Source organism: Pavona decussata, unplaced genomic scaffold (assembly GCF_977016875.1).
Source record: "Pavona decussata unplaced genomic scaffold, jaPavDecu1.1 SCAFFOLD_114, whole genome shotgun sequence".
Classification (NCBI taxonomy): Eukaryota; Metazoa; Cnidaria; class Anthozoa; order Scleractinia; family Agariciidae; genus Pavona; species Pavona decussata.
In genome coordinates, this window is record NW_028145528.1 from 1,236,031 (window position 1) to 1,259,509 (window position 23,479).

The 23,479-nt window shown below is 39.6% G+C and overlaps 2 protein-coding genes across 2 annotated transcripts in view; one reads left to right on the forward strand and one right to left on the reverse strand.

Moving 5' to 3' along the window:
• LOC146470069 (phospholipase D1-like) overlaps positions 1-22,971 on the reverse strand; it is a 30,031-nt gene extending 7,060 nt beyond the window's left edge. The window contains exons 1-21 of the mRNA XM_085122175.1: positions 22,819-22,971; positions 19,170-19,384; positions 18,408-18,594; positions 16,742-17,086; positions 16,435-16,530; positions 15,500-15,538; positions 14,514-14,627; positions 13,622-13,660; positions 12,784-12,894; positions 11,742-11,825; positions 11,143-11,224; positions 10,449-10,559; positions 10,191-10,290; positions 9,853-9,944; positions 8,748-8,949; positions 7,884-8,002; positions 7,568-7,681; positions 6,959-7,066; positions 1,684-1,772; positions 887-942; positions 104-211 (exon numbers count right to left, since the gene is read on the reverse strand). Coding sequence (XP_084978301.1) covers positions 104-211; positions 887-942; positions 1,684-1,772; positions 6,959-7,066; positions 7,568-7,681; positions 7,884-8,002; positions 8,748-8,949; positions 9,853-9,944; positions 10,191-10,290; positions 10,449-10,559; positions 11,143-11,224; positions 11,742-11,825; positions 12,784-12,894; positions 13,622-13,660; positions 14,514-14,627; positions 15,500-15,538; positions 16,435-16,530; positions 16,742-17,086; positions 18,408-18,594; positions 19,170-19,305 — 2,332 coding nt within the window. The 5' untranslated portion in view covers positions 19,306-19,384; positions 22,819-22,971. The remainder of the gene's footprint in view (positions 1-103; positions 212-886; positions 943-1,683; positions 1,773-6,958; positions 7,067-7,567; positions 7,682-7,883; positions 8,003-8,747; positions 8,950-9,852; positions 9,945-10,190; positions 10,291-10,448; positions 10,560-11,142; positions 11,225-11,741; positions 11,826-12,783; positions 12,895-13,621; positions 13,661-14,513; positions 14,628-15,499; positions 15,539-16,434; positions 16,531-16,741; positions 17,087-18,407; positions 18,595-19,169; positions 19,385-22,818) is intronic.
• On the forward strand, positions 4,359-5,968 carry LOC146470070 (uncharacterized). Its single transcript, XM_085121955.1, has one exon. It carries the CDS (start codon positions 4,496-4,498, stop codon positions 5,750-5,752), a length of 1,257 nt encoding a protein of 418 aa, XP_084978081.1. The 5' UTR covers positions 4,359-4,495; the 3' UTR covers positions 5,753-5,968.
• Positions 22,972-23,479: the final 508 nt, after the last annotated feature.

Sequence of the window (23,479 nt, forward strand, 5' to 3'; positions counted from 1 at the left end):
CGTTTGTATATTGTTCCAACAAGCAAAACACCGCCGTACCATCACTTTCAAGCCGCTGTTTCAAAAGTTATGATAATCTCAGGAAAAGTCTTAAACTCCTTACCAAGCTCCTCGAGTCTCTCCAGCAGGGACTGGGACCCACGGCAAATTGAGCGGTAATTCCAGTGTGTGATGGCGCCTATTGATCGACCGGTGGGTGTGCCGATTTCTCCTACAAATATAAATCACAGCAAACACCGTAAATGTGTTGGGTTGTTCCTAGCAGGGTTCGTGTAGCTTGTGGTAGGTAAAAATTCAAGATTTTTTCCATACTTTTCCATTTCAAACCACTGTTGTTTTCTTTTTGTTGTTGTTGTTGTTTTTTCGTCAGCTTAAAAGTAACGAGTGAAATCCTGCTACAGGAAATATCTTTTCAAAAAAATAACCAAAGCTAACACTAAGACTTAGCACTCTACCTTTAACCCTTTAAGCCCTAACAGCGATCAGCATTAAATTTCTCCTTGTAATATCAATGCTTATTCAACCCTGAGGTCACGAGAATTAAGGATAATAACTTCTCCCAAGTACTTTTATAAGAAAAGTATGGGGACAAGATAGGAGAATTTATTCTTTGATAGTTAATTTAGAGCACCATTGCCATGGCAGGATCCCCAGACACCTTACGTATTAACATTTGTAAGCAGTGGTATGAAACATAGGAGAAAAAAGCAAGAATGATTTGAAAGATTTCTAACTGACATATTAGATTTTCATGTTTTCATATTGCCCTCAATTAAATGAACAAAGTTCACCCTTCATAATTCACATCATCGAACCCATCAAATGATTAACTAAGTTAAAGTTTGTCCTTAAAAATTCAATATACGTTTTCCTGACAAATGCCTACCTTCAAATGCTGGTAAAAGTGGCATGACCACAATAACTTTAAAGTTTTCTCCTTCTCTGTAGACAAAGCGAAACAAAAGCTTCCTATAACACCGGTAGTAGATTGTGTGGTTTCCAGCATTTTTTAGAGCAGTAAAAACACAACCTTCCTTACCACAAGAAATTGTGACTTGTTTTCGCGGGATCAAATGCTCCCATGTTTTGAATTTCTGTTCCAACAACAAACAATTATCAATAAAAACAAAAAGCGGTCACCACAAATTTTCCAAATTTGTACGAATTTAGCGTGGGACAATAACGTTTTCCCGTAAAAGCAAAACTTAGAAGTCGCAAAACTGTCCTGTAATAAGGTAAGGTTTCCTAATTAAATGATTGCTTAATTAAACCGCAACAAGGCGCATTTTGCACAGCAAAATCTTTACCTTAACTCAATTTCTTAAGGCCCGTTTACACATACGATTTTTGAGCAATTTTCGCAGCACTTTTTGGATGCAATTTTCGTCCCGCTCAAGTTGTAGCTAAAAGTGCGGTTGTAAACTAACGGTGATATCGCAGGGAGATTGAACATGTTTGCAACTTGATGAATACTCCAGGGTTTCTCAGAAAACGTACAGTGATGTGGCGCTGAAATCGCTGTTTCGCACATGCGATTTGAAGTCGCAGCTTTGCGCGAGAAAATCGCAGCGAAGTGCGACAAAAGTTATATCAAAAATCGCATGTGTAAAGGGGCCTTTAAAATTGATGTTTTTTTTTTTTATTTCTAATCAACAAAGGAGGAAAGACTGAAATAACTCAAACCTGTGCGCCCTTTCTATTCGCCAAAGGAGGTTCTGGCCGATCTCATTCTTGATGTTGTCGATGAACAGAGACGTAATGAAAAACTGGTTCTGTAGACAATACACGAAAATACCATCAATATGTCAATGCTAACTTAAAATCAACCAATCGAAGCCTAATCAGTATCCAGTCAGTGAAGCCACTTGAAATTGAAAATTCACGGGAAGCCCCCCAAACGATCTTCCGTCCTTTCCTTTTGCCAATACCTAGGTAAGGTCACGAGCTACGATGATTTGCTATACTAACAACGCCTCGATCCTCCATTACATTCCTCAGATCTTCTTCCTCAAGACCTGTGTCCTCCTTGAGCAGGTTTTCTTTTCACTTGTTCTACTACCATGGCCGGTCGGAGTCCATAATAGAAGACGAGAGACTAGCTCACCCTTCTTCCTATACCCAAAGTGTCAGTTTCTTTATTTCGAAATACAAGGCAGTTTACAGCAATTCAGCCTTACTTGGGTCGTCACGCAACGTTCCTCCCGGTTCCGGAGACTAAATCACATTTAGTGTAAATCGCGAAAAACAAAAAAATGGCGGAAGTTCTTTGGGTGAGGTATGAATTCAGGTGAAAAATAGGTCGTGACACTTTTAAAAGTGACAAAAGCAGAAGCAAAGTCACAAAGTGCAACTCAAAGTTTTTTTTGTAATATATACTTGGTAACCTTTTTTAAGTTAAAAATCGTTCTCTGGTTAAAAATTTTAAACATAAGCTTTCGGCTATCAGTCTATAGCCTTTAACGAATTAAGAAATGTAGCGCGTAAACGGAAATATATACAAAAAGGGTGCTAAAATTTGGGAATAAAAAGAAGTGTGATAAAAGCTAAAAGATAAAAATGGAAATGAGGGCTAATTACAGTAAAATGGAGTATTGCCTAGGCAACGGCTTAGAGTTATTGTCCGCGTCGACAGTTTTTGCTGTGTGCCAGGATTCTAATGTTTTTCGAACGCGGTAATCGCCCTTGTCGATAACACAAGCATTGTCAAAATCGATGCAATGATTGTTTTTCCAAGCATGGTTGGCAACGTTAGATCCACTAGAAAGATTCTTCAAATTCCGTTTATGTTCCTTTTTGCGTGTTTGGAAACATCTTCCGGTTTCACCGATGTAGTTCCAAGAACAGTCTTTACATGGAATTTTGTAAACAACATTGCACTGAAGATCCGAGGGTTGTCTGAACTTTGGAGACGGGAATTCTTGTTGAAGGGTTTTTAGTGGTTTGTTGACAACACGGATATCATTTTTGCGGAGTAATCTCGTGAGGGGCTCAGTTAGGCCGCTGATGTAGGGGAGGCATGCAAAACCTTGGTACGTACTAGATGGATCAACCCATTTGAAGAACATAGAAGCCAATTCTTCTGGTGGAGGAACTGTAGATGGGGGTGGCTTCTTATTGAGAATGTTAGAGATAACAGCTGATGGGTAACCATTGGCTTCTAATGCAGCCCTGACATGGTTGGTTTCACGAGTTTTTCCTTCAAGGCTGCTAGGGAGGTTGGATGCCCGGAACAGTAGGGTCGAGGCCGTGCTGATTTTGTGTTCTTTTGCATGATGAGAAGAAAAATCCAAGTAACGGTCTGTATGGGTTGGCTTACGAAATATATCAATGACGGCAACTCCATTTCTTCTGGTAACCAAGGTGTCTAGGAAGGCAATTTGACCGGAAGCCCTAAAACTAGCGCCAAGGATGGAAAAAACAACTTACAAACTTGAAGCCCACCACCGCCATTTACACTTCACGCACAAAGCCATCGATAACCACTGGATTCCTAAGTCCTTGAGGTTTAAGCCACCTGGAAACCATCCTATCTTCGAGCACATTATGGAACGTGCAAGCAAGCATTGTATGAGAGCAAGAATCGCTATTTGCCACAACCAAATTCGAACTCTGAAGGGAGCACTCGAAGAAACCAAACACCAACTGCTAGATTTAGTCACCGAAGACACCTCATCAACGCTGTTACAATTTCTAAAAAGGAGGTCCCAATCAGTCCGCAACAGCATTGAAGCGAGACATGACAACAAGTTTACTAACCTCAGTATAGAAGCAGTTGACGACCACCCTACTACGATCAACAAACGAAACTGGGCAATCAATTTATCCCAAAAACCGCTTTCTCCAGCAGAACGTTCTCTCCTCGAGAAAGGCCCGAAGTTTGCCCCAACCCCACGAACTATCCCTGTCAAAGATATTGTCTCTGAAGTTGAAGCCGCCATCGCCCGCCTTCCCGATGACTCGAAGGACGCCATACGAACCAACACTGCCTCCCTGCTCCACAGAGCCCGACTTCCACCACATAGCAACATCACCAAAGCCGAATTGAAAGCCTTAAAGAACCTTAAAGATGACCATGAACGTGTGATTATGAAAGCTGATAAAGGGAACTGTTTTGTTGTTATGGACAAAACAGACTGCGACACCAAAATGGAAGCTCTACTTGTTGACCGTGACACCCACCAACTAGTCGACAAGTCACCATTCTCAAAAATTGAAAAAGATTTGAACCACAGACTCCTCGATCTTAAAAGACAGAACAAGATTGATGAATTTACTTATCGCAAACTCCGTTCTACAGACGGTTCCCCTCCCGCCATCCCGGCGTGGTTCTATAAAACACCACAAACCGGGTTTCCCTCTTCGGCCGATTGTCTCTTCCATTGGCTCTGCCCTTTATAATACATCCAAGTTCCTTTCGGATATTCTATCGCCGATCCAGAATCACAATGGATATTCTGTTCTCAATTCCTCACAGTTCGCCAACGAAGTGGCTAATATGGAAATCTCTGATGATGAGGTCATGGTCTCATTTGATGTTGTGTCGCTCTTCACAGCTATCCCAGTGGACAAAGCCTGTGAATACATTCGGAGCAAATTAAACAATGACAATACACTACGATCCAGAACAAGTCTCAGCACAGATGATATCATTTCTCTGCTTGATTTCACTTTTTCAAACAATTATTTTGTTTATAATAACTGCATATACAAACAGATCCACGGCTGTGCTATGGGCAGTCCAGTTAGCCCTATTGTTGCTAACCTCTCTATGGAAGTGATTGAGGATTTAGCTATCAGTACCTCATCAGTCCCACCAAGGATTTGGAAACGATACGTTGACGACAGCTTTGTTGTTATCAAGAAGGACGCGGTTTCTCCGTTCCACGACACCCTTAACGCCTGTGATCCCAAAATTTCCTTCACAATTGAACATGAAAAGAACGGTCAAATTGCCTTCCTAGACACCTTGGTTACCAGAAGAAATGGAGTTGCCGTCATTGATATAATTCGTAAGCCAACCCATACAGACCGTTACTTGGATTTTTCTTCTCATCATGCAAAAGAACACAAAATCAGCACGGCCTCGACCCTCCTGTTCCGGGCATCCAACCTCCCTAGCAGCCTTGAAGGAAAAACTCGTGAAACCAACCCTGTCAGGGCCGCATTAGAAGCCAATGGTTACCCATCAGCTGTTATCTCTAACATTCTCAATAAGAAGCCACCCCCATCTACAGTTCCTCCACCAGAAGAATTGGCTTCTATGTTCTTCAAATGGGTTGATCCATCTAGTACGTACCAAGGTTTTGCATGCCTCCCCTACATCAGCGGCCTAACTGAGCCCCTCACGAGATTACTCCGCAAAAATGATATCCGTGTTGTCAACAAACCACTAAAAACCCTTCAACAAGAATTCCCGTCTCCAAAGTTCAGACAACCCTCGGATCTTCAGTGCAATGTTGTTTACAAAATTCCATGTAAAGACTGTTCTTGGAACTACATCGGTGAAACCGGAAGATGTTTCCAAACACGCAAAAAGGAACATAAACGGAATTTGAAGAATCTTTCTAGTGGATCTAACGTTGCCAACCATGCTTGGAAAAACAATCATTGCATCGATTTTGACAATGCTTGTGTTATCGACAAGGGCGATTACCGCGTTCGAAAAACATTAGAATCCTGGCACACAGCAAAAACTGTCGACGCGGACAATAACTCTAAGCCGTTGCCTAGGCAATACTCCATTTTACTTTAATTAGCCCTCATTTCCATTTTTATCTTTTAGCTTTTATCACACTTCTTTTTATTCCCAAATTTTAGCACCCTTTTTGTATATATTTCCGTTTACGCGCTACATTTCTTAATTCGTTAAAGGCTATAGACTGATAGCCGAAAGCTTATGTTTAAAAAATTTTTAACCAGAGAACGATTTTTACCTAATATGTCTTATCCTGGTTACAGTTCTATTTTTACTTTTTTAAGTTATTCCATCTTCAAATTCACAGGATCCACGCTGCATTCTTATGCTGTTTTTGTATTTGCGTCCGTTTTTTTTTTTTTTTTTGGTAGGTTAACATTATTTGACACTACACTCTGTTTTTTTTTTTTTTTTTTTATAAGAACGTCTAATTTTGGAGCTGAGGCTGAACGTTCTTATATTTTTTAGCGCTTTGAGGCTGAAAACGTTCTTAAGGTGGCTTACTACAGTTTTCTGAGGTGAAAGAAGGCCTTAAATCAAACTTAAGAAAAACGCTAACAAGAGTTTTCTTGGATACTTTTTTAGTAAAATAAATACAATAGATATAATTTTGAATCAGAAATGGAATTTGAAATGCCCAAAAAGTGTCAAGTACAGTAGAATGAGTCTTGTATTCCAGTAAATCAATGCGGACGTGAACAGAAAGCCTATCAAAGTGCATTGCCTGCTGAGATATGGTATCAAGAACTGCTGATTATGACAAACCGAGAAGTTAATAATGTTATACAAAACACGCCCTAAAGTATTTTGGTTAATTTATATTTGTTACCTTGATTTTATATACATGTTAGCAAAATAAAAACGTTCTTAATCGACCCTCAGCCTGAGGAATGTTCTTAATACGTTCTTAAAATTTTGGTTAATCTCAGCCTCGACATTCTTATAAAAAAGGTTCTTATAAAAAAACAGAGTGTATCCCATTAACACGACTAAAATTTCATAACCCCTTGCTGGTCGTATCAACGAAGCTTAACATTCCACCTGGGACTTCATAACTTTGTCTTGGAGGACAAGTCTTTCTCGACCCAAGAGCACTTCCCTCATGCGCAAGTATGGCGGTAGGACCCAGAGAGCTCTGGGATCGATAGAAAATGAGCCCGCGCTCACGGACCCGAGGGAGCGGCGAAAATAGAGCCTACGAAATCGATGTTGAAGAAAACATAGGTATTTTATCGTGCGCGCCCCTTTTTCCCTTCTTTTTACCTCGATATAAATAAAATGTCGAGATGCCTCTATAGCTTTGATGTAGGCCTCGTGAATGGAGCTTTCTCTCGGAACTCCTCCTGACCATTCAGACAGAGAACGAAGGATCTAACAGAACAAAAGATAAACATTTAGTTCAGTTTCTGTCACTAGCGACTCTGCGACTTGACTAATCAGTCCCCCGTCCTCTCCCCGGGAGGGACTCTGGCTTAGTGAATCCTCAGCATTTTGCTGGTTTTCTCCAACAGCTTGCAGGTGGCCAATGATGCACTTGTGACGCTTAAAGGACTACTAATTATTTATACGCACCAACCAATCGGGCCAATTTTCATCCCGTGCTACACCAACAGAAAAAGAAATCGGCCGACAAATTATAACGTGTAAATTGGCGCGTGGAATTGAAAGTATCAATCGGGCGATTAATCGCTACGTGTGAACTAGCCTTAACACTCAATCAAAAGACTTTAGATTCCCTCATTCAACGCTGTTTTTGCTGCTGGATTCAGGTATTAGTTTAGCATTCAACACAAGCAGCTTAATTTTGTCGTATAAACGGCTCTTATGTGTTCAGCACAGTATATTGTCTAAGAACACAAGTTTGTTCCTCACCTGACAATCCACTTTATGAATGTTGCTAGAAGCCGCTGACCTCTCAGATACAAGTTTTGCGTACGACTTTGGAAGTAGGAAAGGAATGTCGGGATACATTTTAACTTTTCCATACTGAGAAAGGAAAACAGTAAACGGGAGATTGTAAGATAGTAAATTGACACCGAGTAACTTTGAAATTAAAGCTAAAGGGGGGAAAACCATGGATAAAATAGAGCGAATTTCTAGTAGATTTTCTCGTTCACATCCAGCTAAGACTTAAAAATTAATGAAAAATTACTTCACAAAAGAACTCAAATTCCAATCTTGTATTCACCTTTGTCGCATTCCATCGAAGTATGAAGTGTCTTGCCACGTCCCTCGCTGATGCACCAAACATCCGCATTCCAACATCATGCCACGGCATACGAGGAACGGCGCCTCTGTCTACAGAATCTACAAAGACGAAAAGCAACCAAAAAATTTTTTTACAGAATTCACCTGTTCTGCTGTAACGTTGTAGTTCTTTTTATGGGGAACAGGTGGTTTTAATCCACCATTTACACAAACCACCCCTAGGGAATAAATTTTAAGCATCAGGGTTAGAGCTTCAGGGATATGGACCGAAAATGCAAGGTTCCAGGGGCCCGTTTCTCGAAAGTCCCGGTAACTTACTGGGCCCGGTAGTGTCTTTAGTGATAAATGTTTCTTAACAGATATCAATTTTTGTTAGCTTTTTGGTACCATGCCTGTAATCACTGTGTAAACGGCAAAAAAAAAAAACATTTAAAAATAAACTTCTCGGGCCCGGTAAGTTACCGGGACTTTCGCGAAAAGAGCCCCAGGGCTCCAAGGCTGAAAAATCGGCGTCGGTTCACAGGCTCAGGAGCAACACTTTTGTCCGGGTTCCAAGTGGAGAGAGACTTTGGGCCACTCCTCCACAGCAAACATTTCGGTCAACAAGACTCCAAAGACAGTGAATGGTTAATACAAGCTCTACAACTGTAGTTTACTTAAAATTAGACAAAGCAATGATCATTTATCACACGTTAAATGCAGACATTTTATAGCAGTGTTTGCAAGCTCTTACTCCAACCGCTTTTAGAGTTTGATGTTTGATTTTCTTGAACAATCCACTAACCTCAGATAACCAAATGAACGAAAAAAACCCGAGAGAGCACTAAAGGCGTAACTGTGGTACCTTGATATGGTTTGTCCACTTCAAAGAAGTCTTTGTTGATAGGATTGGAGTAATCTTTTCCAACCCACATTTTACTTCCTCCCGTCGTTCCAGGTTCTATTTCAATGGTCACACCATCAGTTAAATCTGAACAAACTGGCAACTGCATTCCCTCTACAGTTCCCTCTACAAACAAGGCGCCAATTTTCCTGATCTCTTGTTCCTGTTTGCAGAAACAACACCATCGTACAAAGTGAGTAAAATTCATATAGAGCGGTTTTCAATTGAGTGTCGTAAAACCAATACCAAGGTAATTACTCTGACCAATCACAACAGACGAACAACACAGTGAACCAATCAGAATTCAAAGCAAATGCGTGTAACCGGCGCTAAGCGCGGGAAAACGCGTGCGAGCAAGTCACGATTCGTTTTGGTTTTGTTTCTCATTGGTCAACAAAGTGGCGCGAGTTTAGTCAACCAATCACAGAGCGTAGTAAAGCAAAACCAAAGCAAACACCCAATTACTTTCGACAGTCAACTGAAAACCGCTCTAGTCTGCCTTGTAGGTAAATCTTACTAAGTGTCAGCCTAACGAGCCATACAATAAATTATTTCGTTCACTCCCTGGACAGGGTGCTTGTCCATCACAGGGTTGGCCTAAGCATCTTGATAACTTTCGCTAACATGTATTTATATAATCATGGCGGAGCTGGGTATCTTATCTTGGGACAAAACGCCATGCTGGAGATCAGCAGCAGCAGGGGGTCGGGTCGGGGCGGGGGTAGGGAGTCCATAAGTTCTTTCACTGGAGGTCACCAAAATAACAGTGATTCTGAATTATGTCTACTTATTTTACTCGGTCAGACCCTACAATGTAAATGGCATATTCAATCATTTAAGGAACCTAAGCTTCATGACAAGTTAAGAAAAGAGAAAGTTCGAGAATTGCAAACTAAGTTCCCTTGCAAATCGATGTTAACGTAAGTATAACTTGACCACCAGAAATTACAACATGTTCATTAGTATTTCTCTACTGTTGTTCAGTATTCCTTTTGTGGTTTGGGACCATTCTGTTAGGGCGTGGTTCACTGACCAAAGAAATAAATGAAATAATCAATATAGTTACCGTTCTGTTTATGGCCGGAGGAAGGAACGCGGATCCAAAGTCAGTCAAACGATGCGAGCTGTTATCCCAGCGACCAAAACAGAGATCAAGCCCTGAAGGGAACCAAAGTCAACAATGGAAGTCTGATAACTTTCATCATAGTCAGTAGAGCGGACTACATGTACTATGCTTTCATAGAGTGGTTTTCGATTGCAGCTGGCAAAACCAAAGTATTTACACTGACCAATCACAAAAGGCGTAAACAGCACAATTAACCAAACAGAATTCAAAGCAAATACATGTTTGTTGTTGTTGTTGTTGTTCTGCAATACGGGCCTCCCGGCCTGTAAATAACATACCTCCAATAAAAGCCACCTTCTGATCTACGACGACCAACTTTTCATGATGAGCCCAATACACGACACCAGCCCCAGCGATGTGGTCTGGGTGCCGCAAAACCTGCAACCATCAATTTCAAACAGCATGAAATTTAGACGGAGTTTTGTGGTTTTTCTTAGAAATTGGCGGTAGAACTGCCACAGCGTTAAACACTAGATAAAAACAACAGACGCAAATAAGCTGTATGTCACGATTCGCATAAACATTACTTTTATTACCTTAATATTTGGGTGTAAACTCATCAGCTTGGCTTTAGTGTAAGCGCTGCTGATAGTCAGGGCGAGCTCCACTTCTTTGTAAACCAAAACATACACTTTTACTCCATCCGCCTAGCAAGCAAGAACAACAAATTAACGACAAAAAAGATGACATGATGTACATACAGAATGAAAAGCAGGGTTTATTTTAGAGCGCGGCTTTGCGGGATTTCCGCAATTCAAAACATAAATGCCGCCTACAATATACGTGGGCGCGTCAAATGGGGCGCACAAACTTGTGCCCAAGGATAAGTAGTTCTTTTCTGAAATAAATTATGCGAAAACATCACTGACGATAAGATTGATGTGACCGTCGCTCTATACTTCAAAATTTATACCCTCTTACTGTCTCAATTGCCTTTCTCTTCTTCGTTTGTTTCTGTGTTCGTATTCTACCGGCACTTTCTTGAGTTGCTTCTGAATAGACTGTACAAAGAAGTTCAAATATCTTTTTGAGGGCCTCCTTTCTTGAAAAAGGACCCCCTAAAACTACAGAAGGGATCCCACTGGGCCTACATTGGCCAATCCATATGTCTATATACCGCATTTGGTGTTACTAGACTTCAGAGAAGGTCTCAACTGCGGGTCCCAACGTTTGATCGATAAAAAGGGGTACATACTTTGGGAACATAGAATCACAAATCTAAATAATTACCGCTTTCCTCTTCAAAATATTGTCCAGCCTCCACTCGTGCCCTGCAGTGATTGGCCGACGTAGATAAATCTCCGGGCTGATCCTGGGAAATCAACATCACAAGAACACTTAATCAACAATCACATATTAAAATTTTAAGATCGGCGTTTCTTAGGGAAAGGTCCTCATTCAAAACTCAGCAAAAAATATTGAATATATTCCTTTTTCCAAAAACATCAGCAACATAAACCTCAGTTTTCAATTTAACTATCTCCTACACAGTCGCATGGTTTAACACGAATCGTATCGTTTTCACCTTTGCCCTGACACTCATAAAAAAAAAACACTACTCTGGAGCTTTTTGTGGATCAGATCAAGGAAGAAGTCTTTCTCTAAAGCATGACAGCCATAAGTATTATAACATGAGGAAACTTCTTCGTAATGTTTTAATACAGCTTTTTATTGTTTAAATTTAATTATAACATGTTGATGCCCATGAATAGCGGAGGAGCAACTGAAAAAAATCAAAAACGCAAACGAACCCACAAGCGGAAGAACGAGCGAACGAACAACCGCATCATCAAAGCAATAATGAAAACAACATCCATACAGTCGCTCACCACCAGCCAGTTAAAAAGATTTCTTCTTCCGCAGCTTCTAAAGCATCAGCAACAGCATCAAAATACGACTCTCCATCAACAAACCTGCAAACACAAGAGCTTTATTAACAAGCTGGGGATAACAAAGTACTCTAAGGAAAAACTTCACCAGAAATTTAGCAAACGTTCTCAAATGTTCTGCACACTGAATTTTGTCTGTGTAAAAGGTAACAACTATTCCACGAGAGTGCGTTGGATGTGACATGATGGACGCGACGAGGCACGTACCTAACAAGCGCGAGTTGAATAAGTAGAGCACATTATGGCGGCGCGAAGATATGAATTTTAAGCCACCGTGTAATTTTCTTTTTATTATATAGACAAACTTATCGCTCGCCATTTTCACCGTCTGTTTGCATGAACAACCGTGAAAAAACGAGAAATGACGTCATCAATATCCACACTAGTGAGGATATGAAAAATACGCCACTTGGGTCCCGGATGTAGTTTCCTATGAAGTTTACGAGTGGTGTATTTTCCAGCAAAACACTTAGGACTGTCTATATAATAATTATTTTTATTGCTTAGGACATCCAAGAAATGTTACTAACTGTGGTTAATTTCATTTTGGAAGGACGACCACAAGACGATTTAACGGCTGCTCTTTCTCCGGCTGACATGGTATCTTATACCAGGGCCGCTAAGACAATCAATATAAGCTAATATACAATATGACCCAGTTAGCCATCTGTTAGAATCAAAGATCTTTCAATCAAGTGAGTGTTACAGTCCGGCAAGGCCTGTCTCTGCCTTACAATGACACATAGTATTCTCTTTAAGAGCGTTGACTGTACATTTTCCCGTAGAGATAAGAGGTGAGGAGCGGGGATGAAAACAAGAAGACAATCAGAGTTTCCAAACTGATCCGTCTTAGCCTGTGAAATATCCGTTTAGAAGGGAATAAGACAGAAAGAAAATGGATGGGTAGAATAAGTTGAACAAGCCTTGAATAGCTTGCACGCCATCCACTCTACTGCTACAATATAAGCATAATTCAATTTACCACTGCGCAGAAGTGTTTTCCCTGACAGGAGCAAATGAACCATGAGGATGTTCCTTTATCCAGTCAGCCCCTGTAGTCGCCATGATGTGAACAATCGCTTTCATCCATTCACTATTAGTACAAAAACATTTCAATCAAGTTGAGGGATTAAACTTCCTAGACTCCATCTTCTTGAGTTGGATAAATATATCATCGTGTCTTTATCACAAAAAGAAACTACAAAGAAATTAAAAAGTGACTTTTCGCTTTACTTTACGTGCGTTAACATAATTTCCTTGCTTGTTGAGCAAGTGTGAATCATTAAAATATATAATGCGTCTTATAACCGAGTAATTTCATGAAACTTTCTATTTGAGAACTTGACATGGTCATTTTCTTAAGTTCTGGGTGCGTCTTATAACCAAATGCGCCTTGTAGCCGAAAAACTACGGTAAGTGAATGCTAAGTCCCGTGCTAAGTTAGTTATCGGAAGTACATAAAAATGAAGGTTGAACAACACACTTCAGTAGACCCGTGTAAATTAATACACCATAATCTGTTGTTTCACAGACAACTCATGCTGATATCTCTAAGGGCAATTACAAAATGAAAATGAAAGCCTGATAAAATCTCAGGCTTGAATAGACCTTGAGCTCATGACTCTTAGCAATACTGGTGTTGCAAGTTTATTGCCCTACAGTATTAGTTCCTAATAAAAGTCAAATAGTAATTCAGTTTGTACTTTAATGAGGTCTTAATAAACTTAACCAAATTAGGGGATAGTTAATGACATCAATATTGACCAAGGTCCTAAATAAAAAAGGAAAGAAGAGAGGAAAATAAAGTCTATCCTTTCTACCTTGCTTTTCTCTCTGTCCAGCATGACAGAAGAAGCTGTCTGCAACAAAAACAAGGATTCTAGTGAATGAATCAACACTAGTTAACACTACAAATTCACACAAGGTGCTCACTACAGACCAATAATTATTAGTTGGACTGAACAAGGCAATCCTTGATTCAAGCACCAGGCTTACAGCCCTCCCTACCCCGTTTTTAAGGCTTATTTACATATACCAACTTATCATCTTGATTGCTGTTTGCTGTTTCCATAACATTTAGGTTTTTTAAATGACAGGGTTGTTGACACTATGCAAAACCCCCAACCTGGAGGACCGCTAGATTGCTCTTTGTCTGGCCCCTAACCTTCAACCCGTCTGGCAAGGGTGACCCTACCAGGACCTCAAGAGGTCCAGCCAGTATAGCTCTCAGGCTCCTTGGGGCAGACAAGCCTCCCCACCACATCAAGGTGGCAATTTAATCAAGACCCAATTAGTGGGACAATTTACATGTTACAACTTGTTGGCCAATTTTTTTTTCTGTTGGTGTAGCACAGAGTGCAAAATTATTGGCCTGGTTCAAAAAATCTGTAGCACTACCTCTAATTGATTAAAATGGACTTGATAAAATACTTATAAGGTGGGTCATCAAAACATTTGACAAACAGGCCCGTTGTTCAAAATGGGTAGGGAAAATGGTCTAAAAATGGGTACACCCCTACAAGAAATTATGAGGTGTTCCCCAAAGTTGGGGAAGCAAAGCTAAACACCTTCTCTCTATATCATTTTTGTATTGCCATTGCATTAACAACATGTTATCCTCAGTGCCTCCTGTCTCAAACAGTTTTGTATGTACTTTTAAGTGCTTGAAACAGCAACATTTCACTGTAAGGGATAGGTTCTTTTCATGCTTACCTGCTCTGATTATGCACTAACAAGCCATGTCTCACACCTGTTTGTTTTCTTCCATACTTGAAAGTGAATTCTTTGTCCATTAACACAACACCCCTGACCTCTTTTTCTTTAGGGCTAACAAAGGACAAGTAAGAACAATTAATGTAAGACACGGGCATTCAGTTTGTCACAAGCATACCAAACAAACAAAACTTGGTTGAAAGCTGATCAGTATAAGGTCATCTCACATGGTCTATTGCCTCTTCATTTGCTACTTTGATGTTAGTAATCTGTCAGAATTGGTACATCTTAGGGGTAAAAATGAACTTGAGCCATGCCCACAAGTGAGTGCTTTTTAATATTTAATTACAAAACTTCTGACAAACATCCCACCGCATTTCTATGGGAGTTCCCCTTGCAGCCAGGAAGAAACCGATGTGAAGGAAACTGATCAAGGATCCTATCTTTAATTTTTAATTTAGCATAATTGCCATTAGCAAAGCTAATCCGGCAATGGAACGGCCAGCAGACGCACAATAGATTAATACATACAGTTCAATACAATACAATACAATAGATTAATACATACAGTCCTATTTCCCAAGAGGAGAGAAATGAACGATGTGACAATGATGAAATAGAGGAAGAAGACAACAATGAAGAAAAGGACTGGCAATTAACATGATGATGACAGCAGCGGCAGAAATGACAGCTTAGAAGAAGAACAACAACAACAAGAATGATCATAACACTGGTTTGATTTTACACTCAAACCTTTATTAAAAGTTACATCATTCTCCAACATACTGACACCTCTTGACGACAGCCATGTTTTCTTGTCCTGATGGTGGATGGGAATTCAATCACATACTCTTACGGAATCCTCTCCATAACAGCCAGCTTGCCAAAACAGCCAGGAAAATAGGTATAACCAGGAGTGGCTGCTGCACAGGAGCTCAACTGCATAATTTATTCATTAAACATGGGCTTTTAAAAAAATTACATACCTTACATATGCAATAAAACTGTCTTTTACTAGAAGCCATCTAAAAATGAAAAAAGAAACATTTAATAGATTACTTTGCAGTTTCTTTACAATGATGATATTGCTATGGAAGTAAAGGAGCATCCTTCTTCCATTTCAAGGCTGTCTATGAGGTCTGGGGGCTGGGGATTGTCCCTGGCTACACTTCCTGTGTATTTTAGAGAAATCGCTAAACACTGATTATAAGTTGTTCTTCCTCAGACAAGTCACTTAATTCTTTCACCCCAGTGTTCTAAGAGCAATTTCATGTTCTAGAGGAAAGGTTCTTAATGTCAATATTTGAGCCATTTTTACCAAAATATAATATTACCCTGACAGTACCCCTTTTAAGCCGATCCAAGCACTCCAACTTTTGCTTTAACAGAACATGGACTGAACCTGAATAAATTATTGTTTCATTTTCAACATGCTTGAAAGAAGAATGCCCTGGGCCTTCCCTTTGGTTTGGTTCATAAACTTACAAAAAAACATGGGATTGATCATTTTTTTTCCCAAATGGACCTCACTCTGGTACAATAACATAAGATATATTTTCAACTTGCTAAGCATACCAAAAAACACAATGGGTTATTCCAGAAAAAATCCACCCCCCCTCCTCCCCTGACGGATGGGGTTGTTTTTTAACCCCCCTCTCACCTGGATTTCCTAAAGCACAAGACCCCCCCCCCCCCCTCCTGTCTGGATTTCCAAAACAAAAGACCCCCCCTCCTGCCTGGATTTCCAGAGTCTTTGACCCCCCCTCCCACGAGAATTTTCAGAATCCCATCCGTCTGGGAGGTGTGGATTTTTTCTGGAACAACCCAATATAAACAAACACCATACCCTGTCTAACATAATTTTGATCTAAGCATGAAAAACATTCACAAGGCATAAATAAAGCAAACGCAGTAAATATACCTCTTGTCCCATATTCCCCAAGACAGGGCAGCACAGCAACTGCAACAGCCTGCTGGAAAGCGATGGCCTCCTGCCCGCTTCCTGAGGATACCTTCCCTGAAAAGAGGTGAAGTTTAAGCAATGTTGCCACTGGTAAGGTAACGGACAAGGGCTTAACGCCAGGGAAAGTTGTTTGAGCACAGTCAAGCAACCGGAAAATAAGCCCAATAATTACAATGCAAGCATGCAAAGAAGCAATCAGGAGCAAGAATTCTGTTATAGATGCAACAGGATAAATAAATTAGCAGTTTCCAGGGACTGAACTTACCTTCCTTTGTCCCCCAACTCATGCCGAAATGAAAGAGGGCTGACTTCCAAGAAATTTAGCGTCTCTTTGTGATTTTTATAGTCAGAATTGTCTAAGATAATCTGCAGATACTTCTCCAGAGATTTTATTCTCTTTTCCATGTTCGGTGTGGTTGCAAACATGTCAGGTCGCTTAGGCAAATGTCGGCTGGGCAAGTGATGGAGCTCTGTTGTGCGATTTCCTTTTATGCTGTGACGGCGCACATTTACTTTGTGGAAAAATAGTTCTGCATCAAGTTTTAGGAAGTGTTTGTATCGGCGTCTAATTTCCCAGCTAAAGCCTCCATGGGTTAGTTTTATGGTATATCTGAATAAAAGAAAATAAAAAATATTGATGTCAACAGAAATGCCTAGAAACACTTAAGGAATTAAAGAGAAATGGTAATCGGGACTTTATGCAAATTGGATGATTTCACATCTATATATGAATGTTTAAATTAAGAGTGGGGAAAAAGTAACACAGAGTATTTATTCGCCTTCAAGAATTTTAATTAAGGCCGTATTCTCTTTCATTCCTTTATGGAGGTGCATGTGGTGTTGATGTTAGTGCATCTGGACTTTCAAGCTAAAGAATGGCAGCTTGGTGTTGCAGCACATGGAAATGTGGCTTCACACTGTCTCTCAACTCTCTGACCAGGGCCCAGTTGTTCAAAGCCGGATTAAGCTAATCCTGGATTAACATGAACGGTTGGATTCGAGTTTAATTGCTAACAAATAAAGTTTTGCCAAAGATTGTTATCCCTTGGTTTTGACAAACACTTTTCTTTACCATTAGCTTAAAATTTGCTTTTAAGAACATTTTTAGCGAGCGAGCTGAAAACCTCGGTTAACTTTTAATCGTGGATTAACGTTAATCGGCTTTCGAACAACCGGCCCCAGATGTACAAATTAATGGGTATCAGCAAACTGTAAGGCGAAAACTAACCAAACCTGCTGGGGGTAGGGAGGGGGGAGTTAACTGGTCAGCAAACTGTGGGACAAAACGTAACCAAAACTGCTGGGGGTAGGGGGGGAAGGTAACTTTGTGATAAACTAGCATCCCATCCAGGGAGGTATGAATGCTCAGGACTAGTTGGTCCATGCTATGGAACCTGGATTTTAACTGCCAGAACTGATGACCCACCTGGCTTGTTTAACCGGCTGGACTCAAAACATAATTTATCTTTACCGTATCTGAAAATCTGTTACTTTTAATTTAATATTAAATTCTACCTAGCTTTTCTTAGCCTTGTAAAACAAATCAAGATTCCAAGACAGTTTCTGAAAAATTCAAGACTACTACGCCTGAGACTAAAATTTTGCAAGAGGCATTCTCTTTGAAAGACCTGCCACTAACCTTTGTCTTGAAACATTTGACTTATTCTAAAAACCTGCAAAAGTGCGGCTAACTTAGGAGTTACCAGTACATTATAATTATTAACGTAAGTCAGATTTATATGTACTCAAAATAATCACCTGTATCCGTTCCTCAAAAGTGGTTTATAAAACTATACATTGTCAAAGATTTAATGGCATTTAAATAAAATTAATGTTAGTAATATATTTACTCTTGATAGAACTACCCTGATTAAATAAGTGTCTGACTGGCTGGCTGGCTGTTTTACTGCTTTATGGGCAAAAAAACTTACAAGTTAGGATTGAATGGATGAGTTCTTGGCGCCCGTTCTACATCAATAATCTTGGCAGTAACTCTACGACCAGGAAGAAAGATGCCTTTTTTCTTGTCTTCAGAATGATATGACACACTGCTATCAACAACATCATCATTCTGTGCAAACTCTTCTAGATCAATACACACTGACCCAGATCCAGAGTCTGTGGAAATAAGTAAATCATCAAAACATTTATAATTTTACAATGCATGGTCTTACATACATGTATGTGTGATTAGATTACAAGTAAACCAATTTAATAAGCTGGACATCAAATAAACATGTGAATGGAACTGAACACAGGAATAGTTTAAAGATTTTTGGTTCCTTCTGGTCCATGTGGACTGTCTGTAATAAGAAGGGATCTTAAATATGGAGATGTTCATGAGGTGATTTCTTTTGTATAATGTATGTGATACAACCATGTTATTGAAAGCATGATCGGTAAAGTAGGCCTTGTGATGAGCAGATATTTTGAGTTTACAACATCTTTCACAACATGATTTTTTTTAACGAGGTCACAGCCATTCAAATTTCAAATGGCCTTTTTATGACTGTAGTACCCAGCTAGTCTTTTCCTAGCCATCTCCTCCAGCGCTTTACTTTCTATCAGAGTAGCCAGGGATCAAATTCATGTACACATAATTTATATTGCTGCGGAAAATCCTTAGCCCTAATGGTCTGTCTGTGAAAGCATATCATCATATTCATCAAAGATCTGTAGAACTTTACAAGTACCTCCACCATTCTTCTGATACATCACTGCTAGTGTGTTACTGGCAGATTTCTTGAGCGTCACCTCTTCTTTAGCTGAAGCATTATTTTCTGTTTGTGTGGTAGAAGAATCCCTGGTTTCGTTTCCTGGACATGCCATAATGCTTACATGAAGTTTTGTCAGTGTGTCAGTGATGTGAAATCAGTGAGGAATTTAAAATTCACAATGGTTCAAAATTCTGAAAATATATTATTAGTATATAAGTATATTAGTATATTATACTAAAATTCATCGAGCTGTTTCTTGCAAATTAATCAAACTGAACTGAACTGTATAATTTGATGTAACTTTCACCTGCTCCATCCCTTAAACTATTTGTGGAACAACAAGTTTAGCTCACCCAGTGCCACAAACTGCATAAATTGGGATGTAATTAGTTTAGGAATGCTGTACTTTCTGAATAGATAAGTACAACTGAACCTCCTGTAAGCAACCACCTTAAACAAAGGCAGCATTTACACAAACACGGTTTCAAATTGTCACGGTTTCTTGCCCTTGAAACCGCATAGCAAACATTACGGTTTCAAAGCGTTTACACGGTGCCAATCTCACCATTTTCAAGAGCTTACGTTATGCTGATCTCGTTCTCAGGCTCTCATTATTGAGGAAGGGGATCTGGGTTTGACTACTGTGCCGCCATTTTGTTTTTGTCAACATGGCGAAAAATAGTGCACAATTCACATGGACTGACGACGAAGTAGAACTCCTGTTGAAAGTAACTAATGAGTACAAAGTCAGTAAAACGGCCAAAGAGTGTTGATTGAGAATCGGTCCAGAAAAAATATACCATCTTGAATATTTGCGCCCAAGTGAAATTTCATGCCAAAATAGTAACCGTATTCAAATCAATGCAGTTTTGCCGTTTACAAGACAGATGAAACCGTCTCGTTTTGAAAACACTCCACTTTTGTCAGCGTTTTCAAATCGACCTGGTTTTGGTAACAGTCTCGACCAGCCTCATGTAAAAAGAAGGTGTAACCGCATCGAAATGTAACAGCGTTCGTGTAAACGCTGCCTAAGCCTAGGTGGTCGCTTATGAGAGGTCACACCACAGAGGAGTCAACTTTTAGTCATCGGTCTATGCCCGGGGGGTACTCCCTTATATGGGCTATATAGGTATGTGCGGCGCCAAAGGGTATGGTTTTTCAGCCACCTTGGTCATAAATAGAGTATCGGTTTTAGCCATTTCGCCGCCATTTTGGTAATAACTAGGGTATCGATTTTTTCACTCTAGTCTTGAATTCGTTTTTTTTTTTTTTTTTTTTTTGAAGAAGCTACTTCTTCATCATGATGTATACGCCAACTGTGTACGTTCTGCAACGGCTTGTCATGCACTCCGGTCACGGGCTGGACTCCAGGGGTTTTTGAACTGAAGTTGACCAGACACTACTTGGTCATAAATAGGGTATCAAATTTTTGGTCAGGTCATAAAAAGGGAGGGAAAATCGCAGATTTTGGTCATAAATAGGGTAAGAGTTTTGGGAAGCGGGCCGCACACCCCTATCCAATTTTTTTGGGAGTACCCCCCCCCCCCCGGGGGGTCTATGGCAGTTTCAGAGGCACAAAGACATGTATATAACCAGGTGAATAACTCAAACTTTGGTACAATATTGTTCAAGTACTCACAAGAACATGTTATACTTGTGAACATTACACAGCTGAGCTAAAACTTTCCAGTGAGATTGGCAAACTGAAAACAGTCTGTCTTAAGATTTATCTAAGACCACAAGGTTTCATGATAGAGTCAAACCTCCTAAATAATGACACCAACTTGACACAGCTTACAGTGCTTTCAATATATTATGCACTTGCACTCTATCATGAATGCTGCTCTCTTATTGGCTACGCTACCCACTATCTATTCTGTTGTAGATAGTGAGTAGCCTAACAGTGGGCGGTTGTCAACAAAATGGCGGCCGCTCATTAGAGTTTTTAAAGCGTCTGTGAAGAGGATTTTAGATTATTTCCAGTTGAGGCCAGATTCCAGAGAAGTCAAAAATTCCAACGAAATATGGAGTAAAGATTTTTCATGGTAAGAAAAGGAGTCAAAACAAGAGTTAAATGATTTCTTTCTTCATTTACACTTTTAAAAGACAGCAATTTTATGATGTGCAGTTCCAGAAAATATTCATACTCCCCCCACGGAAGGTTTTTTGTTTTGCACAACCCCTCCCCCCAGGACATTCCAGTTTAGCTCCATGCTTTGCTTCTAGATTTTGGCTTTTAAGACCCCCCCCCCCCCTTCCCCTAGGAATTTCCGATGACCTTCCTTGGGGTGGGCATGGATATTTTCTGGAACTGCACAATTTTAAAAACATTCAAAGTTGCTTTTCACTGATACATTTTTAAAAAAAAACTTGGTATATCTTTGATTGTTATTTTTCCATAAAAAAGCTGGGCTCTTTGTTCCAGTTTCAAGCTAATGACGGTTTCAATATAAAATCTTCAATGAAATGCAAAGGCGCACACACAGAAACAAATGCAATGTGACTTATTTACATCATGAACCTGTCTTGTTGTTTAGTTTTGAATGACTAGTAGATTTATACAAAAACAATTAGATTATTCGCTCTCAATTTCTATGCGTGATAGTTGATTCCGGCTTCGCCCTCATCAACTATCATGTGATAGAAATCCTGAGCTCATAATCCGTATCTGTATCTAATATATCTGTATTTAAGAGGTAGAGTTAATTTATATGATATTCAGATTCCCAGGGATCATGTGATCTGTGGGAACCTAACCTACTCTCATCTTATATCTAAAACACTGGCTGCAAATTCTGGTATGCTAATTAAATACATTTTGGCAGTGAATGCCAAATAAAATTAATTATTAAAAATATATATTCAACCAGCGGCCGAAGAGCAAATATAAAAATTTGTGTGTGGGATTTTATTGTAATGGTAGAATTGTAAGTCACGTCAATATGTCAGAAATTTAGCTAAATAAAGAAAATTAAATGTTTCTAACTGGTTCAAATTTCTGAAATGAGGTGGAAATGTCTTGTCCAAAAATACTTGTATAAGAGAACTTGTTGCCCGGGTGTTGGGGGGTTTGTTCTGTTAAAATACTACTTATACGTCCAAAGTCTGGGGAGTCAGAATTTTCATTGATTTGGTTAAACGATAACCAAATTTTATTCTAGCCACCACCTGAAACAAGTATTTTTTTTTTTTTTTTTAAATACTAGTGGTTCACCCTACATGTTTAATTAACTTACTTGCTTGCTTACAACAGTATAAATTACAATATTATAAAAGCGGTAAGCTTAAGTTTTATATCGCTCATCTTTCAAAACATAAATGAACATCCAGCGAACTAACTTAAATAAACTGTATGCAAATAGACCAAAGATTGTCGCAAGTAGACAAACCGGACTCCACGTTGCATTTTCACACCCCTGTTGCATCTCAAATGAAGGTTATAATAAGCAATCGTCAAAACATAATAAGCATAGTCAAAACAATTTTACTTATCGTCAACTTATCATGTACTTCTCCCTCTAATACTCCACCTCAGAGTGATCTAAAACTCATTAAGTGAGATTTCCGGATATTTTAATTAAGCGTACAGAAGCTCGTTGAAGACAAGTTATAGTCATAATCTCACCTGTCCAATATCCATACAAGAACAACCTTCCTTGGGAAATATAAACGCCATCATTTAACAAGAGGAAATCGCTTAGAATACGTAAGGCTCCTTGAATTTTTTCCCATACGTAAGAACGATTGACTGCTCGAACGATTCATGCGTCCCGGATACTTCCCGCTGCCTCCGTCCCGCAATTGTAATCTCGACAGGACAGCGGGGTAACATCGTTATGTAAATCACCATGAATTTTATCACGGAAAATAAACAGTAAACAGGCCCCCCGTACTTTCCAGCGGGAATACCGCATAACCAGCAATCACAGAATGACGGAATATACTAACCGATTTATAAACAGTAATTCAATGTCCAACTAGTTCGTATTTTCTGTCTCTTAAAAATCATATGGCAACATTGGCCGCATATATACTATACTAAGGACATGTTTACAATTTAATCGGGAGTCCTCTGATAGACCTGATAGTAATACAAGTCATACAAATACAGAATGTATTTAAATTCCGGGTTAAATTGAACGGACAAAAAATTGAAATCAGTGTTTTTCTTACAAATCCTATTTTCAAGGAGATTAAAGCTGGCCTGATTATGCCGTTATCATAAAACTGATCCAACAGGAATTAAAGACGGAGATTTTCCTGAAATTGCGTGGGAAATTGTTTTT